The sequence below is a fragment of the Zingiber officinale genome, chromosome 1A (genome assembly GCF_018446385.1).
Source record: "Zingiber officinale cultivar Zhangliang chromosome 1A, Zo_v1.1, whole genome shotgun sequence".
Classification (NCBI taxonomy): Eukaryota; Viridiplantae; Streptophyta; class Magnoliopsida; order Zingiberales; family Zingiberaceae; genus Zingiber; species Zingiber officinale.
The window spans coordinates 8,214,381-8,234,627 of record NC_055987.1 but is presented as its reverse complement, the minus strand read 5'-3'; the positions used below and the strand labels follow the sequence as shown (position 1 = coordinate 8,234,627).

At 33.1% G+C, this 20,247-nt stretch overlaps 1 protein-coding gene across 1 annotated transcript; it reads right to left on the bottom strand.

The window, feature by feature from the left end:
• Positions 1 to 101: 101 nt before the first annotated feature.
• On the bottom strand, positions 102 to 19,970 carry LOC122017043 (lysine--tRNA ligase, chloroplastic/mitochondrial). Its single transcript, XM_042574511.1, has 14 exons — positions 19,640 to 19,970; positions 19,267 to 19,479; positions 18,710 to 18,818; positions 18,366 to 18,474; positions 17,251 to 17,308; positions 16,244 to 16,312; positions 15,771 to 15,878; positions 14,913 to 15,005; positions 14,636 to 14,740; positions 13,465 to 13,671; positions 12,118 to 12,212; positions 1,875 to 1,965; positions 975 to 1,142; positions 102 to 550 (listed from the first exon to the last, which is right to left on the bottom strand). The coding sequence occupies exons 1-14, from the start codon at positions 19,883 to 19,885 to the stop codon at positions 458 to 460; spliced, it is 1,764 nt and encodes a 587-aa protein (XP_042430445.1). The 5' UTR covers positions 19,886 to 19,970; the 3' UTR covers positions 102 to 457.
• Positions 19,971 to 20,247: the final 277 nt, after the last annotated feature.

Here is a 20,247-nt window from a genome sequence, read left to right as displayed (position 1 = left end):
TAAACAATCCAACAATCATAAATTGAGAGCGTAAATAATATTTAAACGATCCAGCTCAAGCCAAATTCAAACCAAACTCAAACTCATAAAAAAAAATTAAATCAAGCTTGAACAATAATTTTAATAATTTGATTTATTTTAGATTCAACTTGGCTCGGTTAACTTACCAAGCAAGTTTAAACACCACAAAATTTGACTCGGCTGGACTAGTACCACCCAATCCGAGGGAATCAGCTAATGCATTATTGTTTTTTCACATTTTTCTGCAGTAAGAAATTTAAAATTCCCCAAATAAGAAAAAAAAAAAGGGATCTGACTTCTTATTTCTTAACTTTATAACAAAGATCATCATAAATTAAATAAACAGGAAAATTGCTGGCAGGTAAGAGCAGTAGTTCCACACCCAACAGAATTGCTGGTCTCAAATTTACATTTCACCATTGCTCCTCGAGTTGACTTAGCTCTGTATCTTCAAGACAGGAAAGGGAATGACATCTCTTATACTGGCAGAGTTTGTTAGGAGCATCACTAGCCTGTCGATTCCAAGCCCCTGCAACATGATAGGAACGACTTGCTGATCATAGATTATAAGGTCCAAGTACACTTAACAAAATCAAACCTCCAGGATCCAATTCGATAGAAGCACCGTGACAAAAATTCTAACTTACTGGAAACAATAGCAAATTTACTTAATGAATTTCATCAATCTAATTCTATTCAACTAATCTTCAAATTCATTTTTTGTTTTTCATAAAGTTAGCATGTGTTTGGAAGTGTTTCTAGGGGTGCATGAGTACATCCTCAGTGTATTTTCCAACTAAAGCATCAAAATTATTACACACAGGAAAAAAAAACAAAGTTGTGTTCCAAGTTCGTTAAGATTATTTGATGGAAAATGAGAACTATGTGCCATGCTAATTATGTTAGCAAAAGGATTTTATAGAATAACTTGAAAATAGGAAAGATCGTCATACCATTCCTGAAGCTGGGGGCATGCCAAATTCTAAAGAAGTTATGAAGTCTTCATCAAGTGCAACTTCATAAGAGTAATCATCATTATCTATTTGACCTTCAACAGATTTTGCACCAATTGCTGCTCGCTTGTTGTTATGCTGCTTTATCTGCTCTTCAAAGCGAATCCTCTGCTCCATTTGCACACAGAATTTAGACATTTAGCAATAAACATAACAGTTTTTCAACCAAAAACAGTCTGTGAATAACTGCTGCAGTGAATTAGCAAGGGATGATAAGCGACGTATTCTCACTTGAGAAATTTGATAAACTGATTTGAGCTAAGACTACTTTGTTTATAAGCATACAGAAAGATTGGTTCCTTAGCAGTCACCCACAAAATTATCTTGATCATCAAAACATGAGAATCACAAAAAACCAATTTCTTATCTAAGCTTTGACAGGCATAAGCTAAGCAATAGCGACTTTTCCTGTTCTTGATAAATCAACCATGCAAAATTATTTGAATATCTATTTCTCCTCCCTGATATTTATTAATTTTTTTTCTAAATATAAAATATGTTTATTACTGGCTGACCATTAATCTATTTTATCATTATATCTATATGGCATCCTATGATGTCATAATTGACATAAAAGGATGAAATTGGTATGTTCATAAATATACAATTTGTTCAAAGGATTAAGGATGATGGTTCTCTGTTCCAGAAAATAATTTTCCATTTTTGGAAAGGAAAGCTCATTTTTCCAAATTTAAACTATGTTTTAGAATGTATTTCCGTTGCCTAGCCTTTTATGCTAACCAAACACCATAAGAAACCATTTTTACTGGAAATAATCTTTGATTAAATACAGAAGTAGAGATTCGAAAGAATCAAAAAGAAAAACATTGATTAAATTACCTGATCCACAGGATCTGTAAGTTCGGAGAAAGCATTAGCAATTTCACGGCCACAAACATAAAGTTCAAACCGCTCAGTCAACCCTTTGTGACTGCATCAGCATAAAAAATGCATTGCATATTTAGTGCAAAATATTACAAATTCACATAACCATTATTTTCTGATCTTATGATGTAATATCATGAAGCATTATTTGAAAACTAGTGTCCCATGCCTTGCCACCTGCACTAATGGCTAGTAGCCACCCGTGATTTACCTCCTCCGTGTTGGCCTAAGGACGGGTTGGCGGGGGCACTGGGAGCGAGCGAATCGTCTTTTTGCCACATTATTTGAAAACTAGTACCATGTGAGGTAGTACGGTCAAAATATATTGTTCAGATACATGTTTTAATCTTGATGCTACTCAAGATACGTAATGTATCTTGTGTCATGTCAATTATGTCAATGAGTATCGTATCATGCCAATATTTAACACCCCTTTAGCATGATACGAGATGTGCTGAAATTTTTTATTTATTTATTTATCATATTTTCGGTTTGTACAATGTAACATCAAAATTAAGCATTCTAGATGGAATATAAAGTTCAAAGTTCAGTATATAGTTATATTTATTTTTCTTTCCTCTCCAATTTGACACCTACACTATACGTCGGCAATAGGGTACTAAAACAGTTATCAAAGATTAACCTTGTCATAAGACTATATAAAAAACATATATTCTGTAATCTATCACCAAACAAATGGTGGATTCAATATCCTAAAGTGAAAGTAGATATTTTGACACTATCAACAATGGAAGAGTGAACTAATCTAGCAATTTTTTCAAAGAGTCAGGGATTCTATTATAACCTGGAAAGCAAGTCTATAATGCAGTATGATCTCTCCTAGTATAGCAGCGGTAGGTCCACAGTTAGCGTTCCCGGTGGGAGATGTTTTCTCCCAACTGCAAGCCACTAAGTTCCCAGTGCACTAAGCCAAAGGAAATGAGCTCCTGAAAGAATCATTTTTTTGGATTCTTCAAAATTCTTCCTCAATTTTTGCTGGAATTGTGAGCTTGTTTGTAACTTGAAAGCACTCAATGACCAAGACGAATAATTGTTTTAGATGATAAAAAGGCAAGTCTTTTCCATACTTCCCATGTTTATTCCCCACTGATTACACACATTCCTAGGGCAAAGTAAATAGTTTACAATCTCGCAATAATTAGAAAAGTCCAATTAAAGAGGAAGTTTCAAGGAGCGAAAAACAAATTTGATAAAATTACTCTGCTGAGAAGATGCCTCTAGGAAATGAATTATGTTGGTTCAGGTATCCCACACTGTATCAACTTCTTGTCTATGAATCAAGGTTTAAAATTGTGATCTGAGTCATGGTTTTGGTCCCTGATGGAAATGAAATTGTTTGTTGCCATTTTGGTCCATGCCAACAAATATAGTGCCAGTCACCCCAATAAGGAGGAACAGGAAGCGAAAGAAGAAGAGGACAAAAAAGAGTAGTAGACAAAGAAGCTTACTTGGAGTTGAGAGTCATCACTGGCAATTGGCTAAACGTGAGCCACAACACACGATACAACGATGGAGAAATGTGAGTAAAACCAACAAGCTAGAATTCAAGGAAGCGAAGGTTTCAGTGCAAAGGAGGAGCTAGCACGAAGCTTCTTGTGACGTGACTTCTAATGCGGAGGATAAATCAGGGGGAGCTTCGCGCGATGTGACGAAGGAACAATTTGCAGCTTCTCAAATGAGCTCTAGATTGTGCATTTTGATGCAGCAAACTATTCAGAGATGCCAGAGCTTCTCATGGAAGGTGGAAGATGCTGATAAACAAAGCATCTCACAATAAACTCACAAAGGCAACCATTAACTTCCACTCGCATACCATGGATTTTGTAGCTTCTAATGTGTCAAGCAACGAGCATAATGAAAATTTTTAACTCATACCGACTACTACGGCTCAAGATTTTAATCCTGCTTAGAATAGCATTGTCAAGCTACTAAATGATACACAAGATAACTTTGCATACTCTATAGGCTTAACGTTAAAGCAACATCATGTGAACAATCAGGTTCTTATTTCCTTTGATTCTGAACATAATATGCTTGTTATAATGTATCAACTTCTTGTCTATAAATAGCATCGTCAGTCTATCAACTCAATTAAAGCAACATCGAGTAAAGAATCAGGTCTTTCTTCCATGCATTTCTGAACATGATATCCTTGTTATAACTAGTGAATCCTAAAGACATTTCGTTCTCAAAATCACTTGACCTATTAACTACAACCAAAGTTTAAAATCTCGATCCGTGCTGATACGATTTTAGTATTTTTTTAATTTATATATAATAATTATTATATAAATATGTCAATTGTGTATAATTTAAAAATAAATTTTATATAAATTCTCAATTATTAGACAACTTAATATGGTTTTAAAAAAAATTAAATATAATTTTCTTTAAAGAAAATTAATCTATCGATAACTTAAATTAAGAGTGATATATCATAATATGTTACCTTACTAATACCAAAAGGAGTGACATGAATCAAATAGAAGCATTGGTTCTTACAACATTCTCTTAGGTCAACTCTATAATTTTCCAACGCTCAGATTAAATAAGCATCCCATGACATGCAATATTGATTTCTCTACATGTCCATCAACGTGTCTCAATTCATCACTGGAAGTTGGAATTAAACTGACACCACTGAAATAGAAATGGGTAAGACATAGGATAAGCATACATCCTTGAGCTCTAAGTATGATGGATCACCATATGATGCATCAGAGTTATAATAAGAAGGCTGCGAGTATAATGAACTTCGACCAGAATCAATCTTAGCTAAACTCTCTTGCATATCTTGATAATTATGAACTTTCTTTTATTGAATAGTTCAACTTCTAGCTCCATGAACATAATCTTGAGTTGTTTGTGTGTAATTTGTCTCACATGTCCATGGCTCTGGTACTAGAGTAGGGAGAATATAATTTTTACCATCAAATGCATCACCGCTATCATCACTTTCATGAGTACTTGCACTACTATCGACATCACTATCCTCATTTCGAACTTCTCGTCGGATTACAGTGTCAGAAGGTGGTGATGTTTCATCACTGTCATCATGTTCTTGCTCATTAGTTGCATCGATTTCACTAATTCTCAATTAACCCCTTCTTGTAAAAGCATGAGATTTGCCTTTTTCTTTCTTTTTAGTAAAAATTGCAGGAGCTTTCCCTTTATCTATAGATTTTGGTTGGGTTTGGGATGTTTGAGAACGTCTAGACCGAGATCTAGAAAATCAAAATTCTTAATCAAAAGCTTCATCATCATCTTCTTCCTCATAGATTGTATTTTTTCAATGAGTATGAAATTGAGATGGTCGTGGTGGGTCTCCTACTTCATCAAGTAATAGATTCTCAGTCTCAACAGCACTCCACCAATCCATCATTCTTAGTTTGGACAAATTCAATATCAAATGGGTTTACATCACCACTCTTATTCTTCATTCTCTTCTATTATTACTCTTAGTTGAAGACGCATATTATAATATACGCAGATCATCCTCCAAGTGACGCTTTCGTACTTTTGTATGAATGAGGGAGAAAACTGACTAATTTCTTTTACAACCACTTGAAGACGTTTATGAAAGAATTCGCATTGTAATCTTTTTCAAATTTGGAGCTAATTCGTCATATTGTAACCACCACTTAGATGTAAGATAAATAAAAATAAAATAGTATTTATATTTATTGACAATAATTAGTAATAATTTTTATTTTATTTACTTACATCAATTTTATATCTGCATGACACTGCAATAAGATCGCTAAAAGAACCATATGCCTCTCGAAATAATTGACTTTTATTAATAGTCTCAGCAATTGATTCTCTATTTGTTTATAGTCTTGATATTACATGTCTGAGGGTCACTAATAAATCATTATCTATGCCAAAATTATAATAATATTGATATGCCGGATTAAGATAATAATTTACAATAATTATTAATAACAATGTTAAAAATTCTTTATCATTAAAAAATACGTAACTGTCAAATGAATATACTTTCCCATTAATCGTCTCATCTTGTAGTGATTATATCAATGTAATGTAGATAATTGGTGGTGATTGTAAAAGTCTCTTAATTTCCTCTTTTGCTTCATGAATTAGGTAATAAACATTGCACATCTGTGGCTTCTTATCCATATCAACTTTATGTAGAACAATGTACAAGGGTTCTGTTGCTATAAGAATATCAATAGTCCCAAAATCTAACAAATATAATAATTTTTTACACCTCCTTACCTATGGTTGCAATCCTCAGATGAGAACATGGCCTCCAATTCGACTTTTTTTCTAATTCAATAATTTTAACAGGAAAAAGTGAGTGGCAAACCTAGTCACAAAATCTCCCATCATTAAATTTTCTTATTAATCCATGAACCCAATGATGATTATAGAGGAATTTTGTTAAAGTTTGACATTTTCACTACCTTCTTTATTATATCGAGTTTACCAATGTCTGCCATCATCAAATCGATGCAGTGTGTTGCGCATGGTGTTCAAAATAATGTTTGATACTTTTGCTCCAATAACTCTCTAGCCCTCTGAAAGTTCACTTGCACTATGTGTTCTGCACCTATCTCTTGAACTACACTATCCATCAAACGATATATGTAGGGTGCATCATTATAGTCTATATGAAATATCACATTTCTATTGCAATATAGTAGAAAGTTAATAATGCTCATTATATAGTAGGTCCTGTCCAACCATCACACATTAACGTAATCTCATATAAGCTCCATTACTTCTTGCATGATAGGATCCAAGTCTTGATCTCCTTCACTTGTTCATCTAAATATAGATCAATAATTTCATAAGCAATGAGGTTAAATATCAGGACCAGATTTTTAAATGTTCGACACCATGCTACGGTAGTATGTATTGTTTGTTGCATTAGGGGGGCATGATTAAAATAAAAAAATTTAATAATATTTTGACCGATCATCAATCCTAGTTTGTTTGCTAGCTTAGTGTAGGAATGCCAGTGGATCAATATCAATTGCACATCTTCGTCCCATAGAAAGAAAAAAGACAACCAATACCACCTTGTGTTGAAGTAAAACAAATATTTGCACTCCTTCCCAATGTTGTTGCAGTAGTTGAGCCACTTCCACCGCACCAGCGCCACTTCTATGTCGCATATTTTGTTCATAGTCATATTGAGTTCGAGAGGCACTACTAAAAAATCTTCGTCATTTGGAACTTCAACCTTCAAATTCATCATAGATTGTGGTTCTTTAGAGCTTCGGCTATCAACAAATTTATGTTTGTCGTTTATACTTTAATATTTTTTTTTGACATCAAGTTCCTCTTTCATTGCATGACAAACTTCTCGATAAACTTTTGAACAATTAGAAACATCCGGATATCCACTAGCAAGATATTATTTTAGGCATGTGACCCCACCGCCGCGTTCAATCATATCACAATGCAAACATTGCCAATGGAATCGATTTTCTAATCAACATGCATGTCTCCAAGCTTGATCATGAGATTGTTGTTTTAGTGTCATTACCTATGCATTATAAAAAATTAAGAATAATAATAACATCAAGAATGTCTCTATCATTGTAAACTTACAAATTAAGTATATAAAAAGCAACTTCATAAAAGTAACCTTCTATAACACATTTTTATAAAGTAATTTGAAACAATCTCCTAAGAATATTAATTCAACTTTTTCAATTTAGAATGATCAGAACTGCACACAAGATTATAAGTGTTTTATTAGGAATCATAAACTTGACAGTATACCTTTATCAAAAATTTTGAAATAAAGAACAAATAATATTTCCTAGGCAGATCAGGTAGAAACATTCTAAAACAAAAATATATATTTCATATGTTTTAGAAGTAAGAATCCTAAAAGTAAAAAAAATAACTAAATATCTTAATATTCATGGATCCAAATTTCAAATTGATTCTAAGAAATAAATAAATAGTTAATTTATATAATTATTATATATAAAGTAGCATTTTTGTATTAATTTATATACTTATTATAGATAATATTTTTTTTTTGTCTTAGAATCAATTTGAAATTTAGATCCATAAATATTAAAATATTTAACCTGTTTTTTACTTTTAGGATTCTTGCTTTCAAAACATATGAAATATATATTTTTGTCTTAGAATGTCTCCTAGGAAATATCATATGTTCTTTATTTCAAAAATTTTGATAAAGGTATGCTATCGAGTTTATGATTCCTAATAAAACACTTATAATCGTGTGCACTTTGAGAAAATTGAATTAATATTTTTAGAAGATTGTTTCACGTTTACTTTATAAAAATGTGTTATAGAAGATTGCTTTCACGAAGTTACTTTTTATATACTTAATTTGTAACTTTACAATGATAAAGGCATTCTTGATGTTATTATTATTTTTAATTTTTTATAATACATAGGTAATGGTACCAAAACAACAATCTCATGATCTTGCTTGGAGACACGCACGTTGATTAGAAAATTGATTCCATTGGCAATGTTTGCATTGCAATATGATTGGATGCAGTAGTGGGGTAACACGTCTAAAACATCTTGCTAGTGGATATCCGGATGTTTCTAATTGTTCAAAAATTTCTTAAGAAGTTTGTCGAGCAATGAAAGAGGAACTTAATGACAAAAAAACATTAAAGTATAAACAACAACGACAACATGAACCTCTCGATAGTTGAAGCTCTAAAGAACCAATCTATGATGAATTTGAAAGTAGTGGTGAAGTTACAAATGACGAAAATATTTTAGTAGCTCTCAGTTCCTCTCGAACTCAATATGACTATGAGCAAAATATGTGACATAGAAGTGGCGCTAATGTTGGTGGAAGTGGCTCAACTACTACAACAACATTGGGAAGGAGTGCAAATGTTCATATTACTTCAACACAATGTGGTATTCGTCGTTTTTTCCTTCTATGGGACAAAGACGTGCAGTTGATATTGCTGATATTGATCCACTAACATTCCTACACCAAGCTAGCAAACAAACTAGGATTGATGATGCATATACAAAAGAGAAGAAATAAATCGGTCAAAATATTGCTAAATTTTTTTATTTTAATCATATTCCCCCTAATGCAGCAAACAACGCATACTAGTGTAGCATGGTGTCGAACATCCAAAAATCTGGTCATGGTATTCAACCTCCGACTACATATGAAATTGTCAAATCCAGATTTAGATGAACACGTGGAGATGATCAAAACTTGAATCCTATCATGTAAGAAGTAATAGAGCTTATATGGGATTACGCAAATGTGTGATAGCTAGACAGAACCTACACGAATGAGCATTATCAACTTTCTACTATATTACAATAGAAAGGTGATATTTCATAAATCTATTGATGCAACTACAGACTATCATGATGCACCCTACATATATCGTTTGATGGATAGTGTAGTTTAAGAGATAGGTGCAAAACACATAGTGATGTGCCAACTTTAAGAGGACTGGAGAGTTATTGGAGTAAAAGTATCAAACATTATTTTGGACAACATGCGTAGCACACTGCATTAATTTAATGATGGCAGATATCGGTAAATTCGATATAATAAAGACGGTAGCGAAATATGTCAAACTTTAACATTCCTTTATAATCATCATTGGGTTCATAGATTAATGAAAAAATTTATTGATGGGAAGATTTTGTGCCTAGGTTTGTCACTCACTTTTTCATGTTAAAATCATTGAATCAGAAAAAAATCAGATTGAAGGTCATGTTCTTCTCATCTGAAGATTGGGAAGTCTCTCGATATTCTAACACGACCGAAGGTAAAGAGGTGCAAAAAATTATTATATCTATTAAATTTTGGGACTATCGATATTCTTATAACAGTAGAACCCTTGTACATTATTCTACAAAAAGTCGATATGGACAAGAAGTCATAGATGTACAACGTTTACCACCTAATTCATGAAGAAAAGAGGAAATTAAGAGACTTTTATAATCAATATCTATATTACATTGATATAGTCACTACAAGATGGGACGATTAATGGAAAAATATATTTATTTGACAATTACGTATTTTTTAATGATAAAGAATTTTTAATATTGTTATTAATAAGTATATGTTTAATTATTGTAAGTTATTATCTTAATCCGGCATATCAATACCGTTATAATCTTGACACAGATGATGATTTATTAGTGACCATCAGACATGTAATATCAAGACTACAAATAAATAGAGAATCAATTGCTGAAACCATTAATGAAAATTGATTCTTTCAAGAGGCATATGGTTCTTTTAGTGATCCTACTGCAGTGTTACGTAGATATAAAATGGATGCAGGTAAATATAGTAAAGATTATTACTAATTATTGTCAACAAATATAAATACTATTTTAATTTTATTCTTATTTATCTTATAGTTAAGTGGAGGTTACAATATGGCGGATTAGCTCTAAATTTGAAAAAGATTACAATATGAATTCTCTCACAAACATCTTCAAGTGGTTGTAAAACAAATTGGTTAATGTTCTCCCTCATTCATACAAAAGTATGAAATCGCCTTTCTTATCGTCACTTGGAGAAGATGATCTACGTTTATTATAATATGCGTCTTCAACTAAAAGTGGTGATTTAAACTCATTTGTCCAAACTAATAATGATCCAATGATGGATTGGTGGAGCGTCATTGAGGCTGAAAATTTATTACTTGATGAAATAGGAGACCTACCATGACCATCTCAATTTCTTACTCATTGAAAAAATACAAGTTAGAAGAGATATCTGTGAGGAAGAAGATGATGATGAAGCTTTTGATTAAGAATTTCGATTTTCTGGATCTCAGTCTTGATGTTCTCAAACATCCCAACCTCAAATCCAACCAAAGTCTATAGATAAAGACAAAAGCAAAGGTAAAGCTCCTACAATTTTTGCTAAAAAGAAAGAAAAAGGCAAGCCTCCTGCTTTTACGAGGAGTAAATTGAGAATTAGTGAAAATTCAATCAATGCAATTGATGAGTAAGAACATGATGACATAACATCATCACCTTCTGACACTAAAGTCCGACAAGAAGTTCGAAATGAGGATAGTGATGTTAATAGCAGTACAAGTACTCATGGAAGTGATGATAGTAATGATGCATCTTGTGGTAAAAATTATGTTCCCCCTACTCTAGCACCGGAGCCATGGACATGTGAGACAGATTACACACATGCAACTCAAGATTATGATCATGGAGTTAGAAATAGAACTATTCAATATCAACGTCAATATTAGGGTGACAAACAAAATAAAGCCCATAATTATCAAGATATGCAGGAGAGTTTAAAGATTGATTCCAACCTTCTTATTATAACTCTGATGCATCATATGGTGATCCATCATACTAGAGTTCGGGGGCGTATGCTTATCCTGTGCCTATACCAGTTTCGATTTTAGTGGTGTCAATTCAAATCCAACTTCTAGTGAAAAATCGAGACACCTTGATGGGCATGTGGAAAAAATCAAATATCAATATTGCATGTTATGGGATAATTATTTAATCTGGGTATCGGAGAGCTATGATGTTGACCTAAGCAGAATGTTACAAGAACCAATACTTCCATCTAATTCACGTCACTGATCACTCCTTTTGGTATTAGTATTATAATGTATCAATTTTAATTCAAGTTATTGTCTTATTGATATGTTAACTTTCTTTAAAGAAAACTATATTTAATAATTTTTTCTAACCATATTAAGTTGTCCAATAATTGAGAATTTATATAAAATCAATATACAACTTATTTTAAAATTATACACAATAAACATATTTATATAATAATTACTATATATAAATAAAAAAATACCAAAACGGTATCGGCATAGCACGATACGAAACTAAAACCGTATCATTCTGATCTGGACCGAAATTTTAAACCTTGGTTGCAGCCATGTCAAAAGATCACTTATGCTAATCTTAAGGCAATAGTCAAATTTAGAAGATCTACGGTGATTGTCTCAACTACTAAAACGGGGAAACAAACTGGAAAGAAACACATAAGCAAGATGTTTCGTACAACAAATATCATTAAAATCAGAATGACAAATACATCAATAAACCAATAGCAGAAATAAATATATTTAGTGAGGAAGACAACCAGAAGATAAAATATTCCACATTTAAATAGCATATAAAAATGGCATAAAGAATATTATACCTTGAGAAAAGTTAGAATCTATACCTTCTATGTGGTTTAGCCAATGGTGATATTTCAATTGGATAGTCAAGTACAAATGTTGGCTGTACAAGAGTTGGCTCAACAATTGTCTCAAAAATCTGAATCAATATGAAAATGTTATCTGCAGAATATTTACATGTTTAAACACAAAAAGAGATCAATATAGGTTTCTCAAGAATATTACACATTCATTTTTTTAAAAGATAAGTTTCTCAAGTAAAGTTCATCTCATTTTAGCTCCATCGTAAGCCCATTATCACCATCTAAGGTTATTGGGAATGCACTCTCTAACATGAACATTTTCCTGCCAGTGCCCTAACTTGTGTCAACTCCACTATTACACTGATTTAACATCAGTAGATTTAAGCTCACAGCTTCTCACTCTCAACTTCCAAGTATAACCAATATTTGTTATTACCATTAATGCATTATCATCTGCTATGTCAATTAAAACAAATTCAGAAAAGTCATTTGTTACTAAAATAATGATCATGTTAACCTATATCATTACTAAATTTAAATGGTTTACTGAATATTTCTATAGCCAAAACATAAGAAGGAAACGATGTAAGATAAGTCTTGAAATAACACTAAACTACGACTTTGTAGAACCTATTCTAAGTAGTTTTAGATGCTTTATCATACATGAGTGCGACTAATGAGCCTCACCACAATATACCACCATGGCAGTTGAGGTGCAGTCTTTGTTAATAAGAGGTGGGATCTATCCCAGTAGTGCCCAAGGTGTTCTTTCAAGATTAAGAAATCTGTAGCAGTGCTCACTGTAATTGATGTACAAAAATCTTCAACCAGGCCAGCAAAAGAGTTTAATTTAAGTACAGAGCCTTTTACGATTTTTCTACATTGATCCCTATAAATATTTTATTTGATGAAGTCATACTTATCAATAGAAATAAAATGTTAATTACCAAAGCAAAAAGAAACTACAATCCTTCAAAGTTGCTCGTAATCATGATTATATTTCAAATGAAGAAATGAATAAATTTGTTGGTGATGGAGACATGCTAATCTATAGGAAACTGAAATTTAGCATAAAACAAATCCGATAAAGTTCACATAATCATTATAGCTACCTTTAAAAAGATAAACAGGGCATTTTTCGAATAAAAATAATGATATAATTAATAGGTGAACAGAAACTAACATAAAAGTCTTATAATCCAAGCATTATTGGTTAAGATCGACACTGGTGAAATGAGCCAAAAACTACATCAATTGGTAGACTCCATTCTTAAACATTCAAAACCAGCTATTACAGTGATCAAAAGATGAAGAAAGAGATGCTAAACATTTTGTAGTGTATGTGAAAACTGAAAACATAGGCACTACCTCATTGAGAACATGTCCAACAGATGGACATGTTTCAATCAGATGGCCATCCTTGCTTTCCGTTCTGCTCTCTAATATTTCTCTTGCAATTTTTTTTGCAGCATCTAGGTTGTTCTCATATTCATAGAAGTCAATACCAGTGGCTTGTTTCACTAGATTATGCATAGTTTCCCTCCTCCATGGCCGCTGCAGAGATATTAGAATTCCCTGTATAGCACCAGACAAACTTTATGACTTGTTTACTGGTACAAAATGCCAGCTGCTGCGAATAGGAAGTATACAGAATTATGAAAGAAGAAATATGACCAGATCTAAGAACACAATTTTATACAAATTCATTTAGATATCAACCTCCTGAAACTAGAAACTATATCCAAATTCCATAAATTTCTACATTTTGCTGGAAAAACTTTGTATATAGCATCATAAGATGATTACTACTGAACATTCGAACAAAAAATGGTGATAAGTTATGATGAACCCATACCAACTATATCGTATGAATAGTACAGTCTATCAGGATACATATTTTGAGACATTAGATATAACTTAATCAAACATTAGACATCATGATAGGAAGATAAACAATTTTCTTTCTGCTATCAATCAGAGATAACCAATAGTGAGAGCATCTTATGGCAGAGTAAGAACAAATATTTTCCATTGTCTGTCAAGTATCGTGGGACAGTAAAGTTGAATATGTACAGAGTAGCACAAACAAAGCACAATTTTTTTTTTATTCACGAAGTGACTAAAGAGTTTCATCATTCCAAACAAGTTCCATGAGTGAGTAGCGGGCTGAACAAAATATTTCTCTAGTGCCAACTGACATGCATGGATTTTTAATCCTTGATCTCAACCACATAAGGCAACATACCAACCAAAGTAGGAGGCTGCGGAAATGATTGCACTATAACAAACTTAGTATATATTTTAAGGGAGCAGCATAACATGGGACACAGACACATCAGCCAAGGTATATGCATCATGCACAACAGTAGCTATTTCATTTTCACAGTATAAGAATTCCAGAGAGCAGCATGCTTGTGTTCACCTGATAATCCTGAAGTGAAGACATAGTCATAGTCTTACAGTTACATTATATCTGCTTGTGCCTACTTTCTCTATGAGGCAAGAATTGTCATGAAGAATGCATCTATGACAAGTTTACCTGATAATCAATGTCAAGCTTCCCATGAACCACAAGAGCACACTGAGTAACAATTTCTTCAGCCATGTTCATCATGCTTTGGTAGTCAGAATATGCTTCATACATCTACCACAAAAAGCTAGTGTCAAGAAAACTCACTGTTTGCACAAATTAATATATGACGAGCTAAAAATGCTTTACGCATAACACATCTATAAGAAGCTAGCACCAGTAAAACAGAATTTCTTAAAGAAATGTAGCAAGCTTAATAAGAACATCCTCATTTTAACTGTATGACCTCAATAGTGGTGAATTCAGGATTGTGACGAGTTGAGATGCCTTCATTTCTGAATATTCTCCCTATCTCGAACACCTTCTCAAGCCCCCCTACCTGGAGGTATTTTCCATGAACAGAAATGTTAATTAGCTTAAACATGAAAAGAATATAATTACAAAGAATTTACATTTCAGATCACCAAAGAAGAAATTTGTTGAAAACAACCTTTAAAGGGACTAACTCAAGTCTTTTCAACATTAGAATTCAGAACATCAATACCTTCAACTATAATTTTAGACAGATGTTCATGCATAGAACAGGGAAGTGTGAAGTGAAATCTTTCTAGGTCATGCAACACCCGTTACTAACAGCCAACAGAAAACAGAAAACCACCTTCATCAGTCTAGGAAACCATCAAGTGCAGTCCTAACCCACCATTCACAGCAGGTATAAAGGATATGAAGCTGAAGTGCCATCACAGATCACCACTAGCACAAGATCAACCTGTATAAACTACTGCAACTAGCACAGTGTTGATCTGCAATTATGCACATTGTCTGAACACTTATGCACTGATGATCACTGTACTTTATCCCAAGAATCCCGCCTCTCCCTCTCTCCTGAATCATCAGGTCTCCTTTTGAAATTTTACTAAAATAAAATAATTAGTGTAATTGTTTATTAAGGCATTAGAAGTACTTAAATGGGTTTTACTAACAGTCAGCTATGTTCTAGAAACATTTAAGAGCCTGCAACTCCATAGAGCAAAAACCATAAAACTAAAGTGTCAATGAAAACATGTGGAGGAAATTACAAAAGAAAGCTCAGTTTCAAGAACTAGAATAAACAATTGAGAATAAGAATGCATCATAAACTCACCAGCATTCTCTTTAAATGAAGCTCCGTTGCAATTCTCAAATAAAGATTTCTACCAAGTGAATTATGGTATGTAACAAATGGTCTAGCTTCAGCACCCCCAACTTCTCCCTATTCAAGATTTTCAAATATGAGAGCAATCAAATAGTCCCTCAAGAAAGGATAAGAAATTATTAAGTACAGATTTATTAAAAAAAGAACATGATATGAGCAACTATCTAATAGTTCATTAAGACAGGAGATGATCTGACACATGGCTAATTAAGAAAACAACAGTGAAGCATTTTATGAGAAAATTCACATTCTATCAAAAATAAGTACGATCAAGTGCTACATGCTAGTGATACGATTGCTATGTGCAACAAAAAATGAATTGGCAAAAGCTTGAGGGAATTTGCTGAACTATATTTCAAAATGATAATGCTTGAGAAACAAGCTGACAATTAACAAGCAAAATAATTGGTGTTATGCAATACCTGTAATACAGGAGTCTCAACTTCAATGAAGCCTAAAGATTCCATTGTTTTGCGGATCTGAGAAACAATCTGCATTCTCATGGTAGAAATTCAGTGAGAAAGTAACTCAACAGGGAACAAAAAGGTCAATCAAATTATTTGTACCCATCTAAACTCAAGTTTTATTGAAAATTTTCAATTTTGATATGGTAAAATTACAACAACAAATGGAAAAAAGGTTTCTAGATACTGATTCTCCATAAGTAATTTGTACAAGCTATTTGAAAACATTGATGGTGAAACCATTATGCAAAAGATGGAACGGTAGATTCAAGCACAACACTAATAGTTAATTTTCTAATATCAAACAAATGAAAAAAAAAGGAACATAAAGCACCAATGACTAATTTTCTAATTTCAAATAAAACAAGCAAAATACACTAGTGTAATAAAGATGAGAATGTTCAGACTATCGTGTGGAGCTTCTAAGAGAAAAGATCAAAGGAAGATGCAGTTTTCCAGAAGTTAGGAGCAACCTTAAGATGATAAAATGCAAGAAAATAGATCAAATATGATATGATTGTGCCCAAAAATTGATAAATTGGGTAAATAGACAAGTCCAATCTATTTGAATTGTAAGTGAGAGAGACAAAGGAGGAGAAAGATTTCCAATAAAATAGATCTAATTGAAAGTGGCATCGAAAGTTTAGCATGCTAAAAAGATGTTTGCAAATAACTAGTGATGGAAAATTCACCATAACATCATTGTTGTTGCAATTAATGCACACAAAAAAATCAATAATTGCACAATAAATTTGACCAATTATAGTGTGATAGAAGTATAAAATACGATATTATCATAGGCAGACATCCTTCACATTGTTCAAGAAGGATGATAGAAACAAAAGAAATGGTCTTTAAGAAAATCAACAAAGGAGCAATTAAAATCTCTAGTTCATTGTCACTTACAACAAATCATTTCTAAACATATTAATCTCAATAAGAAGAAAAAATTGCAAAATTAGCACCTTAGATCGTAGTTTAAAAATTTCAGCAACCTCGGGATTGGCAATCATATCCACATACCTGGAACAAAAGTTAAAGTTACAGAACAGTCACGAGAAACAATTTAAGTCAAGTTAGCATTAACTCATTAAGGCATTTGAAATCACCAAAATACAATTTAATCGCAAAAACTAGAGCCAGAAAAATAAGTGTGTTTGGGGCTGGCTACTTAAATAGTATCCCTCCATTGATATATAACAGATAAGTAATGAAATATGCTGTTGTGACCTAGTCCTTCTACAATGTAGTGGAAGAAATAAAGCAAAATACACACAAAAGGGAGAAAGAAAGCTGGCCATGGGTGTAAAATGAATTTAATATGTACTATAAAAAGAGGCATCTTTTGTTGGAAGGTGTTGGCTTCTTCATGTTAAGTACTCGACAATTAAGCGAGTGCTCGGGGTGGAGCAACTGGCTGATCATTAGGGAAGCTTCTGTTCTTGAATTCAAATTCCACCATGGGACAAAACCAAGACCTACTATTGCAGATCAGTTAAAGCAGACCATACCTTGATGTTTTTGAGTAAATTGTCTGTTACATATGCTCATAAGATTTTTATATTATTACATTGGCTGCCAAGATTAATGAGGCCCTCAACCTTTTACAATCGAGCTTGGTGTCAGTGTTATGATTATATCCTAGACTCTAGTGTATAGCAATAAAATGTTCAAGTAATTGCCAAGAAAACATAACACGACTGTGTAAGGAATATCAAATTGTTGTTATAGCAAAAAACTGAAAGTTACTCATCACATATATCTCATCTACTGAAATGGATAGCCATTTCCAAACTACTTGAAAAAATAAAATAAAATAAAATAATATTTTGCTCAAACAGCGCCAATATGTTTTGTGATTTATATTAATTCTGAAGCTAGGGCTTATCTAAATTAATCAGAAGGAGAATCTGGAAAGTTCATGAAACCTATCAAAAAATTATTATATGTTGGAATTTAGAAGGAGAATCTGGATTCAGTCCATGAAACCCTTCGAAACATTATTATATGTTGGAATTTATTACATAGAACAATTTTTAAACAAGCATGTAGATTTTAAACACAACACAAAGAAGCTCACCGTTGACGGTATCGCTTATCCACATCAGTTAGACCATGATATTTATCAGGTAGAGGCAAGAGAGACTTTGTAAGAATATAAAAATCCTTTACATAAATAGACAATTCTCCTGAAAAGAGAAAAAAATTAACGTGAGAATTTAAGAATGAGAAGGCTATATTTTAGACTTATGATTGGGTTCAGAATCATTTTTCCACAAATATAATAAAGATTGCCATAATAACATGTAAGATCAATCTTGCCGACAGAAAGTTCAAAGAAAAATATGGATTATAAGATGTGCAGCTTGTTTTTCAGGCAAAAAGCCAACAACATTTTTCGATATAAAAGCAAGATAATCTAACCTTTTTCTGTCTTCTTTATGAATCCTTTCACTCCAACAATATCACCAATATCAACAATTGTCTTCAGCTGCTCAAACTGATCTTGTAGGCATTCTTTCTCACAATAAAGCTGAACCAGGCGCAAGAATTAAAAGGAAGCCACATGCATACCCAATGCAAAAAATTATAAAGTAAAGCAACACCTAGAAAAGAGTAAAGCTAATGGTGAACACATTGAGGACTGTGTCCATGTTTGATTATAGGTAGAATCTCAGACACCTGGTCTATTTCAAATTGATCATCTAATTCAGATCTAGCATCACCAAAATTGTATTATGGAAAAATAAGTAATGTAGTCAAGATGAGAATTAGGCCATTAATCCAACCAAATACTCAAAGGTCTATTGCATTAACAAGAACATTCACCATTGAGCTTCAGATGGCCTTGATATGGGAAAAAAACATTAACTAATAAATTCAAATCTAAATCTGAATTTAGCATTGTACATATGAACAAAGATATACATAGAGCTTGCTTGCGTGACTAAAGTAATCCAATAATGATATAACTAACAAACCTGAATTGTCCCAGAATCATCTCGTAAAGTCAGGAAAGCCAATTTACCAAATGCCCTACGAGCAATAATCCTTCCCGCAATGGACACAAAATCCTCCTTGCGTTCTTCACCTTCCGCCAAGTGCCTATACATATCTTGTAGTTGAGATGCTGTGTGGCTTCTACTCCATTTATATGCATATGGTTCATGGCCCTTGCTTCTTAATTCCTCAACCTGATCAAACAGTTCATCAGCATGTCATGTGTACATATTCACATGGAAATGTTCCTTCTGTCTCGTAGAAAACCGACCCATGTACTTTCTGGATGCCAGCACTTAAAACCTTGGTTTACAAACAGCAATAGAAGAGTTCCAAAGACAGCAAAAAAAACACCTTTTTAAGACGGATGGCACGGATGGATTCCCGGTCGGAGGTTGTGGAGGAGCTCCGGCGGCGTCGGTCAGAGTTCGTCGGGGCAGCGGTTGAAGAAGGTGAGTCTGTTGACGCAGAGGCGGCAACGGCTGCGGATGAGGAGCAACAACGGACACGAACCCTAACCTTCTCCCTAGAGGAAGCAGCCACCCTGGACGCGAAGCTAACGAAATGCGATGAAACTCTCCAAACCCTCAAGGCGTCCATAGATGGCTTCTCCCAAGGTCGAGCGAGGGGGGAGAGGCCTTAGTAGAAAGGCAAATAGTAAGGGAATCCCTAGCTCAGGATATTTATCCTAATAGCAGACTAAAAATCGAATAGAACAAAAAACAAAGTTTCGAGTCACTCTGGTTCAATGCCAAATAAGAACCAGAAATCATCCGAGTCATTTAAAATCAATTGCAACCTGTACATTCTTTACCTGAGATAATAAAAATCAATCAATAATCTTCATAAAATAATTGAATATTTTAGCAGAGCCATTTAAATTTTAAACAAATATGAAAAAAAAAATTCTGAAATGTTATATAATATAAAAATGCTAAGTTGACAAAGAGTTGCAAGGGGAA

Coding starts and splice junctions, on each gene's coding strand:
- LOC122017043 (XM_042574511.1), bottom strand. CDS start 19,885: ATGGACGCCTTGAGGGTTTGGAGAGTTTCATCGCATTTCGTTAGCTTC. Junction 19,480..19,639: donor GTGCCATCCGTCTTAAAAAG/GTGTTTTTTTTG, acceptor CTGTTTGATCAG/GTTGAGGAATTAAGAAGCAA. Junction 18,819..19,266: donor ATGATTCTGGGACAATTCAG/GTTTGTTAGTTA, acceptor CGCCTGGTTCAG/CTTTATTGTGAGAAAGAATG.